General features: G+C 40.5%; 2 protein-coding genes across 6 annotated transcripts in view; one reads left to right on the plus strand and one right to left on the minus strand.

Moving 5' to 3' along the window:
* FAN1 (FANCD2 and FANCI associated nuclease 1) overlaps positions 1-7,150 on the plus strand; it is a 42,677-nt gene extending 35,527 nt beyond the window's left edge. For both annotated transcript variants that reach the window (XR_015275841.1, XM_086849093.1), the window contains exon 15: positions 5,210-7,150. The gene's annotated coding sequence lies outside the window, so the exon portion shown is untranslated. The remainder of the gene's footprint in view (positions 1-5,209) is intronic.
* Positions 1-17,846, minus strand: part of MTMR10 (myotubularin related protein 10) — a 35,560-nt gene extending 17,714 nt beyond the window's left edge. The window contains exons 1-5 of one of the 4 annotated variants that reach the window (XM_023934143.2): positions 17,688-17,846; positions 16,344-16,404; positions 4,191-4,327; positions 3,421-3,493; positions 2,273-2,415 (exon numbers count right to left, since the gene is read on the minus strand). In XM_023934143.2, coding sequence (XP_023789911.2) covers positions 2,273-2,415; positions 3,421-3,493; positions 4,191-4,327; positions 16,344-16,404; positions 17,688-17,741 — 468 coding nt within the window. In that variant the 5' untranslated portion in view covers positions 17,742-17,846. Of the gene's footprint in view, positions 1-881; positions 1,016-2,272; positions 2,416-3,420; positions 3,494-4,190; positions 4,328-11,579; positions 11,721-11,870; positions 11,945-16,343; positions 16,405-17,687 lie in introns of those variants that run through there. The other 3 variants (XM_023934144.2, XM_086849095.1, XM_023934145.2) reach the window with 3 other exon arrangements.
* Positions 17,847-22,197: the final 4,351 nt, after the last annotated feature.

Below are 22,197 nucleotides of genomic sequence, written 5' to 3' on the forward strand. Positions count from 1 at the left end.
TTCCATATAATTAAAGCTTGTTTTGAAACATTAATTGCCATGGGTATTGTTTTATGTAACTATTGCTATAAACGGAACATTTGCAATCATCTGGCAACAAGCAGAGACATTTATACTCCTGTATTTTAAAATGCAGGTAGATATTTTGTTTTGACCTACCAGGGCTTTATTTATTTACAGAGTGCTACTCCTGTGTATTACTAAGATGATATTTAATTACAGCCTGATCTAATCTTGGTAAGCCTGAAGAGAAAGGTATCCAGAGCCCCAGTGACATGGTCAGTCCTCTCCCAGGACTGTATTCTCCCAGTCTGACAGCAATGCACCCTCAGCCCAAGAGCAGGCTTCTCCTCACATCACAACTCAGTTACACTTTAAGTCTTGTTCTTTCCTACTTAAGTTATGCACACACAGCTATTTTGAAGTAGACAGCTATCAGAATTTTCTTGTACAAACAGTTGGATGTAAATATAGATAAAAGAGGCCTTTCAGAACTTTAGCCTGATCACTGTCTTCTGTTTTTAAACATCAGGACAGTCTTGCTAATATGTACTACCTGGAGGGCAGGAACAGAAACCAGATAAAATCTTTCCATACTGTGATGCCAGCATGCCATCTAAATGCCAGAAAGAACAAAACACCTCCATTCAATATGCTGTGTAAGACCCTCTAGATGTGTTCACCAGCATCCCAAAACAATTTAAGCAAAATCCTGATACAGGAAAACTGATCTAAGGATCTCATGGTTCTATACATTTATATTTTAATGTTAACAGAATAATGTTATGGAAACATTAGATTAGACTAGCTGAACCTGATTTCCCTTCAGCAACAGAGCTTCTGTGCTACACCCACACAAAGCTGCGTGCATTGAAACCTACCTGATGCATTGAAACTGCAACAGTAACCACACAGCTGATATTTGTACAAGCTTTCTTCCTCTCCACTAATGAGCACATGCTGGTATTTGAAAATGGCAGTTACATTTTTGGTCATCACCAGCTTAAATTCTATAACCACACAAGCTATGCTTCTCTAGACCTAGCTCTTCTTCCTGTCAAAAGAAACCACCTAAGACCATGTAATTATAAATGCCTAATGTAAAGGCCTTCATAAAAGGGTTTCACTGTTTACTCTCACATAAGAAAACGCAGCACAAAGAATGTTAATGAGATGCTGAGTTTATTCTCTCCTCCTCCAGGCTAATCACTCTTCTTTGCTGTGACAGCTGATTAGGAACAGTTGCTGTAAAGATATTGCAGGAGATGGCTGCTCCAGGGGGGTTTTGGAGGAGCTGTGCAGGTGAATGCCCAGACTGCCAAACGTGGAAGGTTCCAAGCAGCACAGGCAGCAGGCAGGGGGGCAGCCAGAACAGGAGCAAGGCCAGAGCAGGGTGGTTCATGATGGGCTCCTGCCCGCACATCTCTTCGAGGTTAAAGGGGCTGAGCCGGTTCAGCAGCTCTAGGTCACTAACTGCACACAGAATTATGCCTGGGCAGATGGTCCTTGGGACTTACGGGGCTAAACTCAAACGTGATCCTACTGAGGAGGGGAACTGTTAAGCTCTCAGAGCAAAGTGGGTCACTCCTTACGAAACAGAGGTCAGGGGAGCCGGAGCAGCACGGGCAGCGGAGCATTGGGAACGCGGGGCACCAGAGCCCCACTGCGCTGTGACCTGCAGCTGCACAGGAGGAAACCTCCAGGAACCCACAGACCCAGCCACTCCTCCCGACAAGAGGGGAACGAGCCTTTGCTAACAAAACGTTGAGAAAGAGGCCAGGCTCATGTAAATTGGACAAAATGGTGACTCCAAGAGGAGAACTTGCTGTGTGACACCATTAGGGATATCCATAAGGCAGTACAGTCAATCTCTGGATAAATTAAACTTATGACTTTCAGAAAATGTATCAAAGCTTGAAACATTTTCCATAAAAATGCAAACATCTGTTGTACAGATGTAATGCAACATTCTGATTCCAGTCCTTAAAAATATTTCTTTAATAAATTAATAACTTTTATAAGTACAACAGATATGACAAGAGATACTGTTTATCTTACATGATACTAAACAGTTAATACCTCACATTAAATTTTTCCCTTAATAGATTTGACTCTAAATGTCTGGATATTCTCCTGTAACAGAATATGAATAATTTGCAATTCTTCCCCCCACTTCTGTATCAAAACATAATAATACAAAATGTTCTTATCAGCACAGCAGCTTCTATATGTAATGACTACAAGGCAGGAATTCATAACAGGATAAAAATACCTTTTTTGCACTTTCAGGACCTGCTTCATCAAAACGAAATCTGACAATACGGAAGTCTTTGCAATAAATTATTAATTCAGTTGGATTAAATTTAAGTTTTTGGTTGGGACCCAGGACCTTCTGCTTCCTCTTGGTGTCATTCACTGCAAAGAAGAGACAAAGTTATTGGACTGTGTTCTGCAAGGAAATACAAGATTGGCTCAAACAGATACAGTAATGTTGCTATCAGAATTTTTTTATTGGCACATTTTGATTCAGGTAGAAAATCTGTTAAATCCTGTTAGTAAAAGCTTATGTTTCACTAAACTTAAGGTAAACCTCATGTTTTAGAAAAGGGGCAACAAATGTGGGCTAGTGCAAGACAATATAACGGGTCAATAAGATCTCTGTTGTAAAAAAAACATATAGTTTCTTCATTGTGTTATTCCTCAGAAACACATTAATATTTTCACAGTGATCATAACCAACTTTGGGCATTGAAAACTTATAACCAATAATTTAATTACCTACAGTCAGGAAACCAAGTGTTTAGCAGCCCATGCCATAAACAAAAATTGAAAAATTATCACTTTTATGGAATTTTACAATTACAAGATGAAAAACATTCTTAACAAACAGGTTAGTCTAAAGAATCCAACAAATCAAAACCTGGTTCTACACAAGAAGTATTTTTTTTCTTCAGATTAAGCTGTCGATTGCCATTTGCAGAGTTTTGGAGGTCACCAGCTATTGACTTGCTAAGAATTACAGAGGATTGAAAACAACAGCATTTCTCTTGTCAGAGATCCCAGCTGTGTCTAACTGTATATGTACTTTTTGCAATCTAGTGTATTTCAGTGGCAGAGATTCAGTTGATTCAATGTAAAAATGCTGCTCACAAAGTTCTGTACTGCTATAACGTGTCTCACAACATCTGTTGATTCAGAATGGCAGTTATAAATAGAAAGACCCAACTGAGTCTCCTGCATGGCACCTCAAGATTTATTCAGCATTTGAGGTTTTCATCCTAATTTTAAATAAACCAAATACTTCAAATCAGGGAAGATTAATGACATAAAACCTCAAGTGTCAACAATTCTGCAGAACTTAACAGTTTTGTACTGAATAAGAACAAAGCCTGTTCTTACACTGAACTATTTTTGACATACCTGTGACAATCTGCTCAATGCATGTGAGTGGGACATCATGTTCACCAAGGAGGAGGTTTTTATAATGGAATTTCTGAAACACATGAACTCACAGCCATTAATTGCAGTTCTGCAGTTTGCAACCAGATATACAGAACAACTTTGAAGAAACTACGATAAATATCAGGCATGCCTAGGCTTTTCTGACAGGTACCACCCTTGTCTATTCCCAGGTAATTAGAAGCTGCTGAACTGCACACCCAGCAGTTTAGAAACCCCTGTGGAATATGCAAAATAATCTCCCTATTAGCACTGAATTTACTGAATTAGTATCAAAAATTACTCTCAGAAATTCAATACAATTTGAAGCATAATATATACATATGTATATACGGAATATAAGAAATCTGCAATTATTATTACTTTCATAAGCATAGAAAGAAAAAAATATTAGTTCTACTTTCAGGGACAAGTTTTAACAACTACTTTGTTGAACAGCACTTTCGAGGAGGAGCATATCTGTGTATAACCCCTGCTTTGCCTTTTGTAGAAACACTTCCCAGGAAAGCCTCCACACACGGAGGTGAATGGAGCTGGATGTACTTCTGTACAAATTTGCTCTTGTTCTGATATGAATGGATGGAATAGCAACACATTCAGAACAGGACAGTGGAACCTCATCCTGTAGCCTGCTTAGAAGGCATCCATTAATATCAGATATGAGACAGACTGACTGTGTGAAGAATTTCACTTTTCACATTCGTGATGCACCCATGTGAGCAATAACCAACCTGCAGTGGCATCAGGTCATCCGTAATAAAGGAAATCTTGAAGTTAGTGCAAACCAACTTGCCCCACAGATCATACTGGCTTGTGTCTGTTGCAATGCATTTTCTTACAAAATTTACTTCGTTCACCACAATTTCACCTAAAACAGAATAAAGGGAGGGGAAGGGAGAAGCCTATATAAATCCTGTAGGTACAACAATTCTAAGTCTGTAGTACCAAGGAAGCCCTAACTCTTTACCAGTTTCAAGTTATCCACCTCTTCTGGGTAAACGTGGAGTTTAACTCACACCATTCCAGGGGAAAGAGAAAACTACCATTCCAAGATGGACAATATTGTGCAGTAGTTAAAACAAAACCCAAATCCAACAAAAACAACCAACCAATTTAAAGCCAAAAACAAAACAAACCTCAAACAACAAAAACCAAAAGAGACCCTACAAGAAACCCAACCCACAGTCAAAACTACACACCACTTCCCTTAGACAGAGAGATCAAGATCTGCAACTCTCCACTATTAAAAATTCATTGGTTTGAACAACAGTGTCCTTTAAGCAAGCATACATTCCTGTACTTCAGCTAGCATTTATTTTAAAAACTGAAATTAGCTGGCTATTGTTAAGTGCTCCAGAGAATTTTATGAACTTCCTAAATTCAGAAGAATCATCAGGCCACATCAAATTTTCCATTTATAGAGACATTTTCAGGTGAATTCAAAAAACAGAATACAAACACATTTCCAGCTTTTTACTGTGACTGTCTAATGAAGGAGACATTTTCTCTGTTTCCTTAATAAAACAGAAGATCCAAATGAAGAAAAAAATAAATTATGCTAGTTTGTCTGGCATAAGCTATAAAATAAAAAAAACCATATAGACAAATGAGATTGAGGACCATTTAAAAGGAAAAAGTAAATCACTACACAAAATGATACTTTTCAGTTCCACAACCAAGATTTCTGAAAGGTAAACAGTAACTCTTCCTTCAGTAATCTAATTTGGTAATTCCTTTTATTCCCATACAGGGTTTTCACTTCTGTCATCAGATCAACCACCTCCTGCTGCTGCTGTCTACCATAAATAGTGTGGGAGTACAAGAGTGTTCCAAGAAAAGTGTAATTTCATATTGGCGCTGAGATTTTGCTTAGAAGAAACTAAGGATTAAAGATTGCTGGAGCCGAATTAGCTTGTAATAGGTTTGGCATGTTTAGTTCCAGTTGTCTGAAATGCCATCTCAGAGTCATGCTTTGCAAGGGAACAGCAGCTCTTTGGGCAGCTGTGCTGGCAGGAATCAGTGACTGCACGTCCAAGGAGTATAACCACAGTCTGGAATAAATTCCCCATTTATCTCCTGCTGTCGAGCAGGTCTTTTCCTCAGGTTGTTATCACTCCAGGCAAGTAATTGTACCTTGAAGTGTCCCAGACACTTGAGAGAAATGCACCTTTTGCTGTCTCAAGGCCCAGTCCCTGCACATGCTCCTCATCCTGGGCCATTTCACCCAGCTGTCCTACCGGTCCCACTGGATCTCTTGCTCCTGATCTGGGATCTCCCTGCAAGTCACTAAGAGCAGCAGCAGCATCTCTGCTTTTGGCTCAGTTCTTCAGCTATAAAATTGTCTTGGTCTAAGTCTGTAGCCTTGAGCTGTTAGAATTATGATCTATGTTCTGGGACTGCCTGAAGTTGTGAGGAGACAAGTTTCATTGACCTGTGTTATCATATACATGAATATTCTATGTCAGAAGTGTCAGAAGTGGCAGGAACTGTGAAAACGTCTATAAACAGATCTGGAGCTTTAAAGTCTTTCCTCAAACAGTGCTAAAATGTGCTTAAATAAGCTTTTGAATGTAAAAATAAAAAATATGATTCTGACAGCTTCAGTACAAATGGTTAAAAGCTCATCCAAGTCCACAGGAGCTGAAAAAAATATCTTATAATGGGATACATGAGAATGACAATCCCTACTTCTGTTAAATATTGTAATGAATATGTTTCAATACTTAGCATGGTCTGGCCTGAAACTTCTTGATGCCCAGCATTTCTTCAAATAATCTATTTACTTAAGTAACTGCAAAAGCCTAAACCATTTATTAAAGCAATTTCTCCTCAGTGTTGGTATTAAGTCTTCAACTATTCAGTGAAGCTCTAGGTCACCCCCTGTGTAAGAAGAAAAACAACCTCCCCACAAACTGAGTTCTAAGTAATTTTTATTCCTCTCTCTCCATATTGTCAGTGTATCACTGCATTTCTAATAAAAAAATATGGAGAGCTAAATACACCACGAAGTGAGATGCAGCTTCCATAGTTGCTTTTTTTTTTGTAACATTCATTTATCTGTTACAAAGTATTATACTTTTTTACTATGACATAGGAGACACTTCTAAAAACAACTTACTATTATCAAACTATTTCATTACTTCATTACTTTGACATAACCAAACAGTAAAGAAATTAAATACATTCACACATCTTCAGTTTGAATTTCCTACAATTTAAAACATGCTTCCTACATAATTCTCTTTCCAAAGCCAGTCCTTTTTACTCCCCTTCTTAATTCCACATAATTTTGTAGCTACACTGCAACATGTTAATCTTATCATAAGATTATTCTAATCTTATTTTAGTGCAACTGCACTTAGTTTCATTTCATCCAACAGAATACATTCTATATTTTCTGGCCTAGCTTGTCTTCTGCTCTCAGGTTTACAGCCCTAACACAGAACTGTTTGTTTTCAACACGAGGATTAAGGTATGGCAGGACAGAGAATGTGTGCACACCAACTTCAGCCAAAGCATGTGAAAGTTTGCTAATTTAATAGATGCAGTTTCCAAACACCTCTAGAAATTGTTTTGGTTTTTTTTGAGATGCAGGCTTTGAATTTTATGTGGCCCATCATTTGGACATCTATAATAAGCAATATAAAAAGGAGCAAAGCCTTCAAAATAAAAATTTATGAAAGTAGATAAACAATGTGAGTAGTAAGTGCAGGACTTGCACAATGAACCCTTCTTGTGTTTGTAGTTGAGTAGGTGATTTCTTCTACACAAGACAACAACAGAGCTATTCAGAGATATTACACTGCACATTTCTACAACGTAGCTGCTGCTTTTTTCCAGTAAACAACCACAAGCTCTTCCAGACACAGAACAGCAGTCAACACTTCCATGTGACTCCAAGAGTCGAAGTATGATCTCAGGAGACAAGAGCAGTTTGTTTAAACTTTGACAGGAAACCAGAAGAGAAATTACAGGTTGCCATCCTTACATAGAAAGCCTAATCATCTTTAATGAAAATATTTCTACACTGAACACACACATCACAAAAATAACAGGAGATACTGGGAGATCTATTTAGCTAATACACCCTCCACCTAATTAACACACAGCCTCAAAAACTGTTAAACTTCAGAAAAAATCTGCTAAATCTCCCAAAAGCCCATGCAATCTACAGCTTCATATTTTGGATGCTAAGAGAATTCACGGTACGTGTCTAATCCACCATAATGCATAACCCATTACAATCAAAATAAAGAGCTGACAGCAGAGCCTGGGAATACGTGGAGCTGGCAGAGGCAGGACTAACCCTGCTGAGCAGAGGATGAGCAGGAGGGAGCACTGGACAGAACAGGTGTGCTCTGCCCCAGCCTGCAGCCACACCACTCTGCACCCGGCTTTGCGGCAATTTGCTTCCTCCAGATTTGAAACGCAATCCCTAACCACTAACCTCCTAAAATAAAGGATGTTCTACACCATCTCCACTACAATATTTTTGCAACTTTTGGTGGCCTGCCTCACAGGATCAAGTTTAAATTTTTTTTGTTTATCTTATAAAGGTAGAAATTTGTCACTTTTCAGGGAAGAAGGCTGATTTGGGTAGCATCAAGGACCACAACCTTATTAATGGAGAAGTGTTCAACAACTCTAACTGAACACAACAATGCTGTGCAATAAAAGGAACTGAACAGTATTTTATATATACAGACACATACACAGATGAATACATAGAGAGATGGAGCATGGCACACATACATATATACCCACCTTAAAATGCTAACAGAGTATTTTTATCACATTAAAAACCTGATACTTGCTAGAGGCAATGAATGGCTGAAATCATACTCCATAAATTAATAATGCAAATCCTACAAGCTCAGAAAGTTTGCAGCTACCCTACACACTCCTAAGGCAACTTTCTCAATGCTGTACAAGAGTAGATTTATCAGCATAAACTTCCTTTAATGAGCACTGAAGCTCTATGGATATGTTTACTGTCTAACAGACATAAACATAACAGAGGTTATTAAGTACTTTGTGCAGTCATGTAATTTCTACTTAAACCCATAAAAAACTAGAACCTGAATGCACTTAGGAAATTCCTGCTTCCCATTTACAATGCTGATAGTGATTATACCCAAGTAAGACAACAGAAAACCAGCTTGTTTACATGAAAGATAGTCTTAGAAGTTCACAATAGAAAAGCTCAAGTTAATTCAAGTAGCCATTTAACTGTTAAGAATGCACAATAATGAGTTCACTTGTAAAATATTTGGCAAATAATTAACTTTTGGAAATTCTCAAGTAAGAATTTCCAATAAAAACTTCATTAATAAGTAACTGAAATCTACAACATTTTTGTCCCTTTATCTGCTCTCTTGTGGAGAGAATACCAAAATTGTAAGAGTTTATTAGTATGCGCCAAGCATTTAGATGTAAATGTCTCTAATCCACTTCTAAATGAATCTTCTGTTCAGTGTGCTCAGGCACTTCCAAACTTAAGAAAAAAAAGTATTTGTAAGCTCATGAAATAATTGTCTCTCATCTATTTTCTGATTTTCATGAGCTCTTGCAAGGTTGTTCTAAAAGGAGAGCTCAATTCTGTAATTATTGGGGAACAAAAAGCAATTTGCATTAATTTTTAATAAGAGAACCTGAGATTTTTACCAAAGAACAACTCTGACCATTGCTTGGAGAGTGGTGTGCTATAAATGCACAGTACGACAGGAGCTTGCTTTGCCAGTCTTTTTAGAAAATTGATATTAAAATACCATATATGAATATTTTAGTTTCTCTAATATGGTAAGAGAAAAAAGTTTAGATAATTTTTTTAAGTGCTCAGTAAGGAAAAGTAGCAAAAAAATAAATGCTTCCCAGTAACTCTTCAAAGATCATCTTTGTGTTTCCCATGCACAATATAAGGACTAAAATCAGTATTTGCCCAGTAATGGCTAATCTCTATGAACATTGAAAAAAACAAACAAACCAACCCTCAGCTGGGACCTGAGAAGATAATTGCTTTTCTGAATTAGGATGGGATGCTCCACAAAAGCTTTCCCTACACCTCAGAACTGCAGAGAAGGACACAAGAATGTAGAGTAGGCAACAAACAACAGGAGTGCAGATGGCAAGAAGGGAACATCTATCAGGAGCAAAGGTCCCATTATTAAACAGATCAAAAACAAAGTATTGCAGCAAATTAAAAAACTCCTTACATAGCTGCTTTAATCCAGGAACTTGTATTATTGCTAAAACAGAAATAGTTCCATAGTCAACATTCATTTCCACCTCAAGCCTTGTGCTGGCACTGCCATTTAGGACAGACATTGTTAGTCATATCGGAGAACTGATCCACTTGGAAATGGATTTTTTGTTCCTTTTTCATCAGTTCAAATTTCACCTGAATTAGCTCTGATCTGGCTTGTTCTTTGGTTGCACAAAGAACATAAAGAAGTTAATAAGAATGCACCTGTGTTTGAGAAAAATAGAATAATAAACAACTCCTGTTGGCATCTGTATATTAAAAGAAACTCTTATCTCCAGAGCACCTCCAATAAGAGTTTTAGCAATGATTTGGTCAGAGTTCTGTAATGTGAACAGACAAACCAGTGAGGAGAGAGTGTGTTTGGTGTTTGCATATTTTTAAGTCTGGCTACATAAACTACAGATTCCCAAACCCTGACTTTGCCTAAACAATATAATCAGTAACAATTTGAGAAGACTGAGGTTTTCAGCTTGTTATTTTATAACTATGTTACCAATGCCAGTTACAGATGCTGAACTTCTAGTGTACTACTGAGTGTTGTAGTTTACATTATATTGTACAGGTTTGACTTAAAAAAGAAATTAATACAGAAACATTTGTCTAGCGATTACTTGGAAATCAGTTCACTGAAGACTTGCTTCATTAGAATAAAATATAATTGCCAAGAGACAAAAGCCCCTGTTTTGGACAGATGACAATTCAGAATCTACTGGATTTTAAAGGCTTTCAGCATCAAACACACATGGGACAGAGCAGGCAGAAACCAAATACTTTGCAACTACTTTCCAAAATGCACATGTAAAAATATTAAAATACTTAATTTTAAAACAGGGTCATCCTTTTAGCTTCAAGGAATTATTCCCATATTGGCCGATGGCTAATCTGTTGCATATAGGAAATTATTTTTGCAGATGTTTACAAATACTAAAATATATTACTAGTCAAGAGGCTTTAAGAAAAGCCTTTTATAACAAAAGGCAGGACAAAATTACTCCATCCAGTAAAATCTACTTCTAAAATTGTATCTGGTACTTAGATTCTGCATGCAGACTGCCTTGGTTGTACTTATGTCCTGCCTGTCCTTAAAAAAGTCAAACCCAAACACAGAACAAGCAGTTAACTGAACCCAAACCACGCCTGAAAATTTATTTTGAGCCAAACAAACAAAAAAGCTGTAACAGATGAGTACTTAGTATATACTTAATGTAAGTGACATCTCATTCTAAATTGAAGTCAAAGGTTTGGTTCATTTTTAAACTTCTTGCAGTATGAAAAACTTGCCTGCAGAAACCTTGTTTCAGATTTCAAATCCAGGATTTGAAACTCTCATAACTTATATAAAACTTTTGGCAACCTGTGTATAGACAACAAAAAAAATTGAAACATCTACTTTAAAAAAGCTTTATGGAATTGCATTATTTTTTTATTATAAATTGCTGTTCTGATCTTCTAATTTGGCCATTCTTAAATGTTGAAAATAATTTCATGTTCTTGTATGACACTGATTCCTGAAAACAAGTTGCTGCTACAAAGCTTTTTTGCTTCCTTTTTTATATCACATACTAATTTTAAAAACAAACAAATGAACTTTCACAGTAACATTTCAGTTTCAAATAAAAAACTCGATGCAGGGAAAAAGCCCTAACCCTGCAATATGATACCTTACTCAGCTGCACAAGGAGGGAGCGAGCCTTGGCGAGCATGTCACAACACTGGAAATGAAAATCAACAGCTCAGAGTGCTTTGGAACAGTGAGGAGCTGCCTTCAGGGCAAGTTCTGTACAGGTGCTATCAGCACTCACCAGCAACACATGCACATGCTTAACAGATCAGGCACTGCCTTCCTGAATATCCATACCTCATTCCAGAAATATCCGCAGGAAAAGGTACCGACAGTTACAGCCCAGCACTTGGACCAGCTAAACAGCCTCAGTTTTCCCTTGGAGGCATTAAGGAAAAATGATTACTGACAACCAAGCAGGGCAGACCCCACTGATCTTGGGGATTACCCATTAACCTCATTAACCTGGGCCCCAGCTCACCCAATCCCTGCCCTGCCCAGCGAGCACTCTGCTCTGCCACACCACAGACCAAACGAAAATGCCAAGGAAGAGGTGCAGGCGTCCAAAGCGGTGAGAAAAGAACGTACCTGGGGCACAAATGCACAAGGTTGCCTCAATGAACAGTGGATTTCCCTCTCCTATCACATGATGTGTTGCAGCTGCTCTGGAACACATGACTCAATGTAATAAGGAATTGCAGAAAGCAGAAAAAAACAAAAGAGCTGGGAGCTAACTTGCGAGAGAAACAGACTCTTCTAAAAGATTGAATCTTTCCATGATACAGTCTTAAAAACCTCCCAAAATTAAATTTCTATAGTCACTTGCCTTTCTAAAGCACATATACTTTAAAAATCCAAGAAAAATCAAAAAAGCAGATGGCAAAGTCAGTCAGCATTATTAAATAAAAAGCCAAATATATGCAATGGCAAAAATCTTGAACATGATACGTAATTCCACCTCAGCAAAAACCAGGAACTCAGTACAACCAAAAAATGTTCAGAATTAATCAAAAAGTTGATTAAAGATATGGGAAACTTCATTTTTAGGACCAACTAAGACAATTAAGCTAAAGGGAAGCAAAACAAAGTGGACATATAACACACGTCTGAAGTTCAGAGCTTGCATGAAATGGAGGAATATGGCTTGATGTTTGTTGTGTCCTGTAAGAACTAGGATTTATCCAAAGGAACTGGATGGTGGAAATTTCAGAAAAAACAATTAAAAGGAGTTGTAACAGCATGTAATTGAACTGCAGAACTTGGTACCATGTGAGGCTGTGGGTGATAAATGTTTACACAGCCATAGAAAGCAACTGCATCGATTCAAGTAAGACAACTCCAATAAGAGGAGCTGAACACGGCAGCACTGTTCTGTGATATCCTGTCACTACTCACTTGGGTGTCCCCGTTAGGTTCCTGCAAGAGGAACGTGCCCGTGCCACACTGCAGGGAGGGCACAGGGAGCAGCTGGAGCGCTCACCGGCAGCGAGAGGTGACACCTGCCCTGCTGGTCACCCACGGTCACGGTGTGACCACACCAGTGACGGCTCCAAGGCTCACTTCTGCCGTCTGACCAGGAAACGGGGCAGACACAACAGCCTGAGCATAATTGCTTTCAACAGCACCTCACCACCACTGCCCCTTTAACTTGCCTTAGCAAGCTACTATTCTAATTCAGTTTAGTCTATGATTTTATAACCATTTCTAGCCTTTTTGTAAAAACTTACAGGTAACAGCTACTATCTTTATCTACTAGCAAATTAGCATAGTGAGCAACAATTTAACTAATTCAAGCATACCCTAAGATCTGGGAGGTAATATCCTCACACTCAATCAGATGCTCCACTGGTTACATAATCTGCTGCAGAATGCCCCGTGTGAGCAACAGGGAGGATCTGGTCTTGCCTAAACCGCAGTGTGGCACTGGTTCCAGTACAGACACCGGAGTGGTCTGTTGTCCATCCCTGTATTGGATTTCTGCACACTTCTTTGCCATTCACATCATGGAGACACACTGCAGTCACAGTCCACTTGTGCGGGACAGGTTTTTTGAATGCTCAAGTTGATGACTTGAGAATGCCAGACACAGTTTGTGGAAAACAGGCTACAGCTGATCACCAGAACAAAACACACCTTCAGGTTTAACAACCTGAACTCCACACTCCCCTAAGGAACACACACTAATTTCCTACCAGTCAGGAAAGGCACGTAAACAGACTGACTTGGTGGACTACCTGCTATTTCTGTAATTTTCCTCTTTGCCATGCTTATAAAACCAGCAATGCACACAAACAAAGGGGAAAAAAACTGAAACTGTTACAGAGGCCAACTCTTAACTAATTCTGCAGAAACTCTCATTCAGGCTAACACTAGGAAAACAGAACTGCAGAAAGAAAAAGAAAACATTTTTATAACTCCATCTCAAACCTGTATCACGTGTTTTGCAATGAAATTATACCAAATTCTATAAAATTACTTGCTTTTCTCTACTGCAGTATCAGTGTTGGCTCTTACAACCAAGGTTTTTATTTGTTTTAAATGATACTTGTTCTTTTTCCCAGTAAACACCCTCCTCAGAGCACACAGTTCCACGAGAATACAGGCTTTTGCTCCAAATTCTGATGAGATGCAGGCTCTGGGCTCCAGAGGAAACTTTTAAAACAAACTCTACAGGTTGAAAGTTGATTTAAATTAATTTTTTTATTATTATTTTTTAGTAAAAAACCACTACATTTTTTAACCAGATGTATTATTTCCTAGCTTGTAACTCCTTGTCCAAACCTCCTCTGCACAGAAATACAAGTTAGACTGCAGGGTATTTAGCTCCTTTGGAATCAGTAAGCAAGCCACTCCCACAGAGTCCCTATATTTTAGGAATCAAAAGCTTAATACAAGCATTCGCAGGTTTTGAAGATTACTAAAGCCAGTACCTGCTTGTGCTAATGTAACTTAATTCCAAAAGAACTCCTTAAAAACTCCACTACTTAAAAAATTGTAACAAACATTCAGCCACTCAGGTTTATCTCTCTGTTCCTGAGAGCAAAAGCGCAATTTCACACAACTGTTAAGGATAGCATATTAGGAATGCCATTCTGAAACTGTATTTACATGGAAGTGCAAGTCAGCCTTAATATAATTAAATGAGTTGGAATTTGGCCAGTAACTTGGGTTATGACAAATCCAAAAGCCAGTCTATCCAACAGTACAAAGTGTACTTGTTTATACACTTTTCTACAGCACGGTTGATGACAGAAACAAAAAAAATGTGTTTAGGCTGGTGCTTAACTTCAAACAGGAAGAGCAGCATTTAAGTAATTTAAAGTCACTTCTAACACCCTCCCAACTCTCATACAAAGTCATGAACAGATTTTGTCAGAGTACTCTGTAGCTATACAGAGCAGTGAATCCTATCATGAAATAATTCAAAATAATACCTTAGAATGATATGGAGGCGGAAATTTTAAGTCTGCTGTGCATCATACTGTGGCTTCTACATAACTTGGGGCAACTTACTACAAATGTCCCAAAAGCCATCAAATGCTGACTTCAAAGAGAGTGCAGACAAGGAAAATAATGCAAAGAGAGAATAAATACAAGCCAGTTGAGAAACACAAACCCAGTCAGCACCATTTTAAGAATACCTGAGAGTTTCACAAATACAGAATGAGCCATACTGCAAAAAGTGACAGCACAGGAATTACTTTTTGTAACTGCTTATGGCCAGGTCCCACAGCAAAGGCAAGATGTGCTACATTTTGAGCAAAACACTTGCATACTGTGGTGCGTTTGCTGTGGAATGTCTCAGGGAAGAGCATGCAGTCACTTCCTTGTGAGTCAAAGGCCTTGGATGAATATCAACTGCAACATAATCAGTGAGATGCCAAGTGGTAAGCAGAAGTTTTACAAGCACAAAAATATAACTATTTCAAATATCAAGCAATCTCAGCAATGTATTTTAAGGTATTTATGCCTCAAGCAGACTCTGCATTGTTTTATTCCATTCTTCATTTCATGAAGAATGTCAGGCAGTTGAATGAAGAGCATTTACTCTTTCAGTTGAATCTCTTCCACAGTATTTCAGCCTCTTAGGTACCTCACTGGACCATATCACATATCAATTAGTACTGCTTAATTAGCAACAGACCCATGTAAAGCAGTGACAGAAATAATTTTTAAGAGCTGTTTATACCTACATCAGTGTGTGTGTAAATTCATATTTTTTAATATTCAATCTGAATGCTAAGAAAAAACTGTAATATGACATTGTTTTAAGCTCAAAATTATCTTTAGGAACTCCAAGTGAAATTTATTATTGTGATGTACAGTTTGCTGTACATTACTTTGAAAGTAATCTTGAGAACAGTACATTGTTCCTTCCATATCTGAAAAAAGGCTTTTAGAAATCCTCATTGATCAAACTGTCATTTACCAGAGATTATTTCTCATTTAAAATATGGATGTCATTAATACCCTACATTTTTATAAATATGTAATGATGAACAGTAACAAAAGTAGCGATCTATTTCACCCACACCCCAAAAAGATTATTCTGTAGAGGTCTGAAGACACAAATTCCAAACTAACAGCACCATATTCAATAAGAGTAAATTAATAAAGATGGCATTAGAAGTTTTCCAATACAGAAGTCAACCACATACTGGAAATACTATTTTCCTTTAAAATAAAGGAAGACTCTGACTTCAGGCTTTGGAACTAGGTTCTGCACACAGGTAAATAGCTATTTGATGAAAGTGTAATTACCAGTAGTCTCCCAAAAGGTGTCAAGAATGTAAAAACACTTAACAGTGGTTTCATTTCCAAAACTCACAATAAAACCAAGACATTATTCTTTATGTAGCAAAGTATCACACAGGCAAAATTGCCTATGTATTTATTGAGTATTTCAAGTGAGTTAGAATAACCTTCTACAAACACAAATATCATTATCTTTTCCTGCTCAAAAGCAGTATTCCCTCAATTTTACTTTAGCAATGCTAAAAGTAAAATATACCAAAACCAATACCAACAGAGGTATTTTTCAAATTCCTGATTCATGCCTACCTGGTAAAAGTACTGGTTCTAGTTTTTTAATCCTTGGTTCTGACGCTATATTGTCATCAGCCTGAAGAAAAAAAAAAAAAAAAGGTAATTTACTTAAGGCTCAGAACTTTACGGTCAGACACAAGCCTGATCTGCTTGTACAGAAGAGAAAGTTGTTATAGCTTAAAAAGTTCATCTTAAGGAGCTAGAATCCAATCACAACAAGAGTTTTGAACAATTTTGAGGGCATTTAAATTTGTACCAAAAGAATAATAAAATATTTTAAATATTCATGCTAAACATATTGGGTAACCCAAACAATCACAAGTCACAGGATGAACAAAAAACCTATTTGGCTTGACATTCCATAATGGCTCGAAATCTTCAACAAGTTTTAGAGATACAGACACTCAAGTTCACAGAAACTCTCTACTAACTTCTAACACGCACAACTTTCCAACATAGGAAAGATTTAAAAAAAAAAACCCCAAGGCCTAGAACACACATATACCTACTTGCACTTCAATTTCAAGCCTTAAAAATAAAAATCTTCTATAAAAACACTGGAACCTTTGGTGAAACAACCCACGGTTCTTACAATGATACTAATATAACCATTTCCCAGGAGTAGGAATATCCAGAACTGCGTTACATCGACATCTCACTTTTACTATGACATCGTGAAAAAACCAAATTAGTCAACATGTCAAATATGTTGCTAGAAATGGTCCTGTTTTGTCTAAAGTAAATAAATGCCACTGTCAAGTGCAAATCCAGATGACACAAAAAATCCTGGTGGTTCTTGACATACTCAGTACTGTATGTGCTATATATATTTGATAGATATACTTGGTTTTCTTACTTATGCCATCAGACCCGTTCTAAACGTGAAACGATGGCTACAAGTGAGAGTTTCATTATCTGCACAGCAGAGTAGCGCCCGCTGCTTTCTCCTCATCCCGCCCAGCGCTGCGAGCAAAGAGAGCCCGAACACCTGAAGCGTAACTCACAACTTTCCAAAATAATCTCGCACGGGACAATTTTAATGAACACAAGACTTCAATTTGATACAAGTCCCGCTTCCTGACCACAGAGCGGGCTCTGTCCGTGCCCGACACGGAGACCCGGAGGCCAAGGGGCTGCACCCCGAGCCGGCTGCGCAGCTTTTGTTTCCCGGTGCCCCGCAGGGCTCGGGGGCCCGGGCAGTCCCTCCACAGGTGCTGTTCGCCATCCCCCGAGGCCAGCGGGCACAGCCCCGAGGCCAGCGGGCACAGCCCCGGGGCGGCACCTCGGCCAGGGACAGCGGCGGCCCGGGGCAGGCAGGGCAGGGAGGGCAAGTCGGTAATGGCAGTAAAAGGCGATTACCTGAGGCAGAAGGTACGACTTGAAGGTGGGTTTGGGCTGCTTGAGGGAGAACATTGTGGCCGCCGACGGGCGGGCGGGCCGGGCCGGGCCCCGGAGGTGGTGCCGACGCCCGCCGGCTCAGGCCCGGCGCCCGCGGCCGCTCGGGCTCCGCTCCCCGTCACACCGCGGGGGCGGCCCCGGCGCACCCTCCTTCCCCAAGGGAGGAGCCAGCGGCCTGGGCAGGCCCGGGCTGGGGCCGCCGCCGCCGCCCCGCATGGAGCCCCCGCGGCTCCCTCCGCCTCCCCGGGCCGGCCCAGCGGCTCCTTGGGCGGGCGGCGGCCCCGGCGGGCCGGGCCGGGCCGTGAGGGGCGGGAGCGGCCGCGTACGGCGGCGCGGAGGGAACAAGCGGCCCGGCGGTGATGGGCGGCACCGCGCGGCCCGGCACGGCCGCACTGCTGGGGACCCCGGCCTGCCCGGGCCGGGCCTGCCCCGGGGAGCAGCCAAACGCGGGGCCTGCGGCGGGCGGGGCCGGCTACCGAGGCACAGGATTGCCACAGTTTGGCCTCAGAGCCCCGTGGGAACTGTAACCCCCGTTCGGGGGCCTGCAGGAGTTAATGCTACCCACGGCTGTCTCCTAAGCCAGAGGTAAAATCCAGCTCCAGCATGGTGGAGAGAGAGGGTGGTGAGACACTGGCACAGGCTGCCCAGGAGGTCGTGGCAGTGTTCACAGCCAGGTGCTGTAAGGCCTTGAGCAACCTGTTCTAGTGCAAGGTGCCCCTGCCCATGGCAGGGTTTTGGACTGGATGATCTGTGCTCCATCCCAACCCCTTGACAGTCTGTGATTCTGCGAATCACTTACTGCTGTGGAGTTCTTCCGTGATTCTGTGAATCACTTACTGCTGTGGAGTTATTCTCCTGTCACCCTTTACACACGGTGTGTATACATTATACCTGTGGGGTGTACACAACCCTCTCAGGCACATGGTGTGACTCTTGGGGATAGTTCTGTGCAGGACCAGGAGCTGGACTCTGTGATCCTTGTGGGTCCCTTCCAACTCAGCATCCTCTGTGTGATTCTATGATGGCTGCGTGACGCCCCAGGAAGCTGCTGCAGTCACCCTCCCACTCTGCAGCCCTGCTGACTGTGGGAGCTGCATGTTGATCCATGTAAGCTTTCCAGGCACTCGTGTGTTGCTCACCTGAGTTTCTCCAGGACACGGAAATAACACAGGCATCTATCTAAACTGCCAAAATACATCCCTGATATCTCTTTTAAGTAGGAAACTGAGTAACTGCTCACGTTTGCTTAGTGGCCTACAGCACCCGTGAAGGTCTGTATGACTGCTCTGAACTTGGTCCCCACAGTGGAAATATCTCCTACATGAAGCAAAAGTTTGGGTGGAAATGTGGTATAATGGAGAACCCTAGATCAGGAATACATGGTGTGTCAGCTGTGAGATCTAAGGGGGAGAGTCTGAGTTCTCCTTCTGGTGAGCCAGTCACAAGGGAACTGGGTCAAACCACCAGGTCTCCAGATTTTGGAGCCAGTACTGATGTGTTCAGTAGGGTAAGAAGGGCTGGCCCCTGGCTGCTGGTTCACCACAGTCCTGGTTCCAGCTATGAGCCAAGCAGAGTTCACAGCAAGGACCATGGTTTAGAAGTGAGAGTTGAAGGCCAGGACCTGGCAAAATGTTGGTGTTTTGCAGCCTCACCATATTAAAAGGCATGATTTTGGTCAGCATACTGTCATGAAAATGGAAGAGCTCACGTGCAAGGTAACATTAGTAAACACCTGCTACAGCATAGTGGTGAAGACTCCAGAAAAATGGACACATTTCCAGATGCAAAATGACACATGCAGCACTCAACATCAGCTGCAAGATCAAGATCTTCCCTCATTAATAGAAAGTATATTACATTGCATTAAAGTATATTACATTGCATTAAAGACCCTGGGATTTTTTGTGAAGTCTGAGGGTGTGTGTTCAATGAAAGAACAGGCTTTAGGGTACAATGTGGATTCCACAGTTTAAGAGGAGGTGCCCCACTGGTTGCAGCAGAAAGGTTGGATTGAACAGTGATGAGGGAAACAATTCACTGGCACCTGCCTAGACTGAGGAAAGCTCACGTGCATACATTTAATGCCTTTCAACAGCCCAGGAAGGAGCACCCTGCTCTTGGACTTGTAGATAGAGAAGATAAAATCAATCTCAATGTACTTTTCAAAACAAGTATACCTCCTTGCACAAAGGTCCCAACTTATTGCTGTTGGCAGACAATGCCTTTCACTTTGTCCTCTATTTTCACCTATACTTTTATTTTATGCTGCAAACATCGTTGTCTAAGTGGGATTATTCAGCCTGGCATGATCTCATGCCCCAGTCCATTTTAGGGAGTGCACTGTGCTGCAGATGCTGCTGATGGTGTAAAGTTGAGTGCTGTGAGAGCAAACCACAGTTCCTCTCACCCCTTTCATAACCAAAATCCTTTGGATGTTTGATAAGTGAGAAATACTGTGGGACAGCCCTTGTCTTTATCCTTCTGTAAAGTTGTTTTTTTTTTTTTCATATTCAGAACACGGGTGAAAGGGAATTTAATTCAAAAAGGGGGGAAGAGAAAATGAGAGGATAAGGAAGGCAGAAATTGCCCAGACTTGAAATTGCACATAATGAATTTGTCAGTGGTATTAAAATTTATGATTATTTACACCACATCAGAATTACAAGAGTGTTTCTGCATCAGCACAGAGACTTTTTAGGAGTAACTGCAAAAGCAATCTTACTCATGAGAGAATGATTACAGGATAGCAAAAACTTCCATTAAGGACTCCCTGACACATTGAAATTGTGGTGCTGTTCTGAAAATGAGCAAACAAAATCAAAACTAAGCTCTCACAAGATTTGTGAGGATTGTTACTGGAACTGGCTACAAGTTTCCACTGGAAGAGTTCTATGTAGTAGGAGAAAAAGACTGTTTTGGCAGAATTGAGTACTTTGAAGAAGCAAGATAATTGTCACAACTTGCAATGAGATGCAGGCAGGCAGAACAGGACAGGCAAGTAGAGCAAGGTAGGCAGGCAGGGCAGGGCAGACAAGGCGAAAGGGCAAGCAGGACAGGGAGAGAAATCCTCTGGCTTCTTTATGGCAATGAACTCAACTGTCTGCCCATCTCTGGCCATCCCAGCTCTTCCTCACTCACTCACTTTCTTCAAACAGTCCTGCTAAATCTGAGATTTTTGAGAATGTTGTTCTATGAGATCAGTCTTGAAATAATGGTGGGAAGACAGCTATGCAACAGACAGCTGAACTGAAAAGACTATGTCTGGTGTTACTCTCATTACTTAAAATATTTTTTTTTTTTTACTCAACACAGTTATCTTCCTTGCCTGTACCTTGTTGTTCAGTGGTATCTCCCGTGTGCTAGCCTGAGCAGGACCCTTTCACTTGGCCAGTCTCTCTGAGAAGCAGCCTGGCCTGCTGTCCCAGTGGCATGACCCCCAACACTGTGTAGTTGTCTCCTGGGGCTCATTTGTGACAGTGCAGGTAATTATCTGTTAGCTATGGCTGGGCTGTATAACCTGTTGTGTGCAGTGCACACTCAGATTAGGCACCTTCTGAAAAGTTTTGGTGCAACCTCCCAAGGCAGCTCTGTGGCTGGGGAAGTGCTTTGGCTTGTGCAATGCATGAGGGCTGGGGTTAAGTCAGAACAGATTTTCACAATGGTCCCTTTTGATCTCTCAGCAGATTAGAGGATGGCTTTCATTAGACATGTTCAAGAACAGGTTAGACCACCATCTGCCACTGATGCTATTGACATAGCTGAACTTGCCTAGTGCAGATGATCTCTTCCAGGCCTGTATTTCTATGGCAACTTAAATGTTTTCATAGCTCTCTGAAGACTGGTTCAATTACTGGTTTGAACTCCAAGACAGAAAGACACAAGTGTTGTCTGATTTCACAGCTGAGCTATGTGCCCAGAGCTATAGCAAATGTGCGGCAAGTCTGTGAAGCAGGGATTCACTGATGAAAGTCAGTTCTATCTTTCACTGAAAGTGGTACAGTTTATTATTTTACCTGGACAGCTGTCTACTTGTGCACTCAATAGTTTGTGAACCCAAGTTGCCTCAGCCTGCACTCAGAAGTGCGGGAGTCTGACTGGGGACCTGTGGGGGAGCCAGCCCTACAGATCTGTATTAGCTCTTACAGAATAAAAACATAATGCCTTAAGTTTATTAAGCAGTTGGTAAAAAAATAACCCAGTCATTCCTGAATGTCCTTGATGAAGATCTAGGAGAAGAATATTTAAAATGTGCTTACTTACATAACACAGTAACTTTGACAGTCTTGGCCAAATATATACAAAAGACATAAAAACTATGCAGAGATTTTAGTTTGTTGAGGTATATCAGGAAAGAAGCCTCCTTTGCAGGGCACATCCTGTGAAGTGGAGGCTGTCTTCTTTGCATGGAGGTGTAATGATATGGAACATTGCTATGTCAGGTAAGGGTACTTTCCTTGTTAATCATTGTGTA

The sequence above is a fragment of the Cyanistes caeruleus genome, chromosome 13 (genome assembly GCF_971803275.1).
Source record: "Cyanistes caeruleus chromosome 13, bCyaCae1.hap1.1, whole genome shotgun sequence".
NCBI classification, from domain to species: domain Eukaryota; kingdom Metazoa; phylum Chordata; class Aves; order Passeriformes; family Paridae; genus Cyanistes; species Cyanistes caeruleus.